The 4,398-nt window shown below is 42.2% G+C and overlaps 1 protein-coding gene across 1 annotated transcript; it reads left to right on the plus strand.

The window, feature by feature from the left end:
• Positions 1 to 630: 630 nt before the first annotated feature.
• LOC117451050 (uncharacterized) lies at positions 631 to 3,358 on the plus strand. Its single transcript, XM_034089134.2, has 3 exons — positions 631 to 748; positions 971 to 1,274; positions 2,458 to 3,358. Coding segments are annotated over exons 1-3 (1,203 nt in total). The 5' UTR covers positions 631 to 747; the 3' UTR covers positions 3,356 to 3,358.
• The last annotated feature ends 1,040 nt before the right edge of the window (positions 3,359 to 4,398 follow it).

The following is a 4,398-nucleotide window of genomic DNA, read 5'->3' on the forward strand; positions in this document are numbered from 1 at the left end:
TAATCAGATAAGAATCCCGGACGAGCGTGCATGCACAGCTGCATTTACATCGTAAATCCTGGACAAATCTCCACTCGTCAGGAGGTTTGTCTCTGATCTTTTTGACAGGAAACACTGGAATCGTTACACGGAATAATGACCCCTTGTTTAAGCAGAGAGGTAAACACTGGCCGAATGCCATCAACAGCTTCACGTTTTAATGAGTACGGTACGGAACGTGGACATTAAACCTACGTCATATCTGTGAGCTGCCCAGAGTGAGTATGGCACATCTGAAAGCGCGGCAGGAAGCTCAGAGATATGAGAATTACCTTATCCTCAACCAACAGCAATGTGCGCAGAACGGCTACGTTCGTGCACATTTTCCTTTGATACACGTCACGTGACATAGAGTACATGACATATTCTGTGTGTGTAGGTGCCCAATCAGTGACTGACTCCCAATCTTTAACGATTGGACCCAAATCCCTCCATCTATCAGTGGGGCCCCCTGGCTAGTGAAATGTGTGGACCGCCCCTGGGATTTGACACAGCTGGTTGTGTCTTGTGTGTGTGTGAGTCTGACCCCCTAAACACACCAGGAGCGTCTGCGCCACGCTGCGCTATGGCTGCGCCACGTTGCGACCTCCTCCTGCGACCTAACACACCAGGCGCGTTTCAAAACGTTGCGGAAGCGGAGCGTCGTGTGTGCAGCCTCGCAGTTGTTGTTGATTTTGGAATATTTCCTGGACATTTTGTACTTCTACAAGTAAGTAGGCTACGTAGTTAAATGGTTTATGTTTGTGTCTGTTTAAATCGGGTTTATTGTTGTTATTTCCTATGTTGTTGTGTTGTAGACTACAGACACAGTTAATAATAATTGTAATATTCCAGTTATAAACGACATGAATCAAAGATGTGTTGCTGTATTTTAGTGGTAACAAAATATGCATTCATCATCATAATTATTGTATATATATATAATTTACAGTGCCTGTAAACCGGAGGAGAACGCTGGCATGTATTCTCCTACTTGAAAGACTACGGGGGGATGGGGGGAGGAGAAGGAGCCGGTTTTGGGTGCACCCCCTCAACCAGCAAAGGAGACAACAAGGTGATTTTCATCACCTCGTGGCTGAGCTGAGGCTGGACAGCCAACGACATCACCAATATTTTCGGATGAGTGCAGAGCAGATGGATGAACTGCTGTCCCTCCTGGGCCCTGAACTGACCAGACAATCCACACATTTCAGAGCTGCCATAGAACCCAAGCAGAGACTGGCTGTTGCACTGAGGTAAGATGCCCATTTCACAGACAATAAATCACTGACCACAAATTTAATAAACGTTTTAATTAGAAACATATCACCCAAAACAACATTTTAAACACCAACATCAAATAACAGCAAATCAACACAAAAAAGGAACTATTTACAGTAAAAACAATATAAATTACAAGTCTTCATATTGAGACCCATCCTGCCATGCAGAGCCACTGTTGGAGAACAGCATGTTTGGGAATGGCCCTGTTGATTGGGCTTGTGGGGGTTGGGGTGGAGTTGGCCGAAGGGCTACTGGCCTGGAGGTGTGAGTGGAGTGTTGTGACGTGGGGGGATGGACAATTGGCTGCCAATGTTCCTGTGGTTGTGTACTCTCTCTTTGAAGACTATGGAAGGTGTTTAAAATAGCTATTTTTGCCCGATGTTTCCTGTCTATGTCCAGCCTTTGTAGCATAGGCACCAGACTCAGAGCAAAGTAGTATGACTCTTCAAGCTCTGAGTCTGGCATATGTGGTGTGGCTGGAGGTTCCTGCAGTAGAGAAATTAGTTGCTCCCCAAGGTCTGTGCTCTGTGGCCTCCTCTTTGTGGAACGCTGGGCCGCCGCTGCTGGTGTGGATCCCTGGGGGCTACGGGACCTAGAGGGCCTCCTCTCTGCAGAGGTTGTGGGTACCAGAGGTGGTGGGGCTGTAGGTGGTGTGGGTGTGCGTGGGCCTGAATATCCAGATGCTGCTCCTGGTGTAGATGCTCTCTCTATCTCTTCTAATGGGGAAGGATTTCCCAAGCTGCTTGTAGAACTATATTAAAAGAAACAACAACATGAAATCAATTAAAATATTTTTTCCTGGGATTAATTTATGCAATATGAACATATTTATGTAATTTAAAATAAAGTCTTTCATACCCTTTGCAATACATCATGACAAATTACAAAGTTACACAATTATATAAATAAAAAAATGTGCATACATACCTCCTTTGCTGTATATATGGCAAAATGAAGGACATTATATCTGAATACTTCCAGGCCTTCTGCGAGCCACCTGCAGATCCACTGGGGATGGACTTCTTCCGGTTTTTGACGAAAGCATCCCTCAGTGACTTCCATTTCGCCTTGCAAACGTCGACTGAAAAAAAGAATAGATTCCGATTAATAAAATGATTTCACTTATTAATTCTTTGCTTGTTTTTCCCTTCACAGATACTTGGCTTCCGGGGACTCACTGGTCAGCCTAGCATTCAGCTATCGCCTAGGATGCAGTACTGTGAGAGAAGCTGTCCATTTGGTGTGTGCAGCCATTGAAAAAATGATGATGGAGAGGTTCCTACCCAGGCCAACAGAAGACACGTGGAAGGAGGTTGCACAAGGATTCTGGGAAAAATGGAATTTCCCAAATTGCTTGGGAGCAATAGACGGAAAGCACATCGTCATCCAAGCACCACCACTGTCTGGGAGTCAGTACTTCAATTATAAGAAGACTTTTTCCATAGTGCTTTTGGCACTTGTTGATGCTGACTACAGGTTCCGAGTGATTCAAGTGGGGGACTTCGGAAGAACAAGTGATGGTGGGGTGTATGCCGGATCGGATTTGGGGAAAGGACTGGAGGCCAGAACACTTCATGTTCCAACCAGTACCTCTCTACCTGGTGCTGCTCACCTGGGTGAGATGCCATTCGTCATGGTGGGTGACGCAGCTTTCCCACTCAAGCCATACCTGATGAGACCATACCCTGGAAAGAACCTCACTCAACAAAAGAGGATTTTAAACTACAGACTTTCCAGAGCAAGGATGGTGGTGGAAAATGCCTTCGGCATTCTGGCCTCCAGGTGGAGAATCTTCCATCATCGCATCAACCTGCACCCGAAAAACGTGGACAAGCTTGTGGTGGCTGCATGCATCCTACACAACTTCCTGCTGGCCCCTAGTGAAAACCAGAGGTTGCTGGATGAGGAAGAGCAGCAAGGAAGACACATGGCACCAGTGAGAAACATGGGAGGAAACAGGGCATCAAGAGAGGCCTGTAATGTGAGGGAGGCTTTCTGCACCTTCTTCAACTCTCCTGAGGGCAGTGTGTCTTGGCAGGACAGGATGGTGTGATTACTGGAACACACACAAGTTACGACAAAATGATTGAAAGATGTGTTTTTTCATTCCAGAGAATTCGAAAAAGCAAAAAAGTATTAGTTGTTGTACTCTCAAAGACAGGTTATTGTTGCATTTGTAAAAAACTGTTCTTTATTTTTTATATCCTATGTTATTATGTATTTTTTTGATAATACATTTCATAATAAATAGTTTTGTCTGACAAATGACTGCCAAATTATTCTTGTCTGTCCTCACAATTTATCTGACTATAAATTCAAGGTTATACTCTGGGTAGTTGTTTTTTCAATGATGTAAAAAAATATTACAAAGCAAAATGTAGTAGCCCTATATTTGATGAATTACTGTACTATTGTACAATGGCACTTGTGAAATACAATTTCCTGTTTTACTACAATACCTCAGAGGGAAATATTATTTCTTCATTTTACATTTTTCTGATAGCTATACTTTAAAATGAATACAAAATAAATTGAATATTAAAATATATTATCATTATAATGGGTTAAATAAAACTATTGATCCCTGGGCAAAATTCACAAGCTAAAGTATAGTTAAAAAAACAGTATATAACAATATATATGATGGGAATTTATGCATCTAGGTTTCTACAAAATGTTCTCAGACAGAAGGGTGTCGCTCTGACCATTGTCAGGCAATTATCATATGGATGTTGGGGGTTGTAATTAACATGATGCTTCCCCTTCTGTCTGCCCCATTGGCTTCAATCCTGTGTCTCATCTGTATATGTGATTGATTCTGTTAAATGCAATAACTCTTTATATAAATACAAAATCATATAATATATATATACAGTATATATATGTTTATATTTGGATATAGGAAATAAGATCTTACTTTCTTGTGAAATGCAAGTTTACTATTTTTTTTTAATGACTTTCACAACATGTTAAACTGAATGGCTCTCTACTGTACATACAAGTATTCATTAACTTTAAAACATTAATATTTACCTTCCACTCCAATAACTCCACCGACTAAACACCAGACCTTGTCCTTTCTGACGTTGTCTTTGT

Source organism: Pseudochaenichthys georgianus, chromosome 8, assembly GCF_902827115.2.
Source record: "Pseudochaenichthys georgianus chromosome 8, fPseGeo1.2, whole genome shotgun sequence".
Lineage (NCBI taxonomy): Eukaryota > Metazoa > Chordata > Actinopteri > Perciformes > Channichthyidae > Pseudochaenichthys > Pseudochaenichthys georgianus.

What these genes read in the sequence shown, in the direction of transcription:
- LOC117451050 (XM_034089134.2), top strand. An exon ending in AGACTGGCTGTTGCACTGAG is followed by an intron (nt 1,275 to 2,457) that starts GTAAGATGCCCA and finishes TTCCCTTCACAG; the next exon opens with ATACTTGGCTTCCGGGGACT.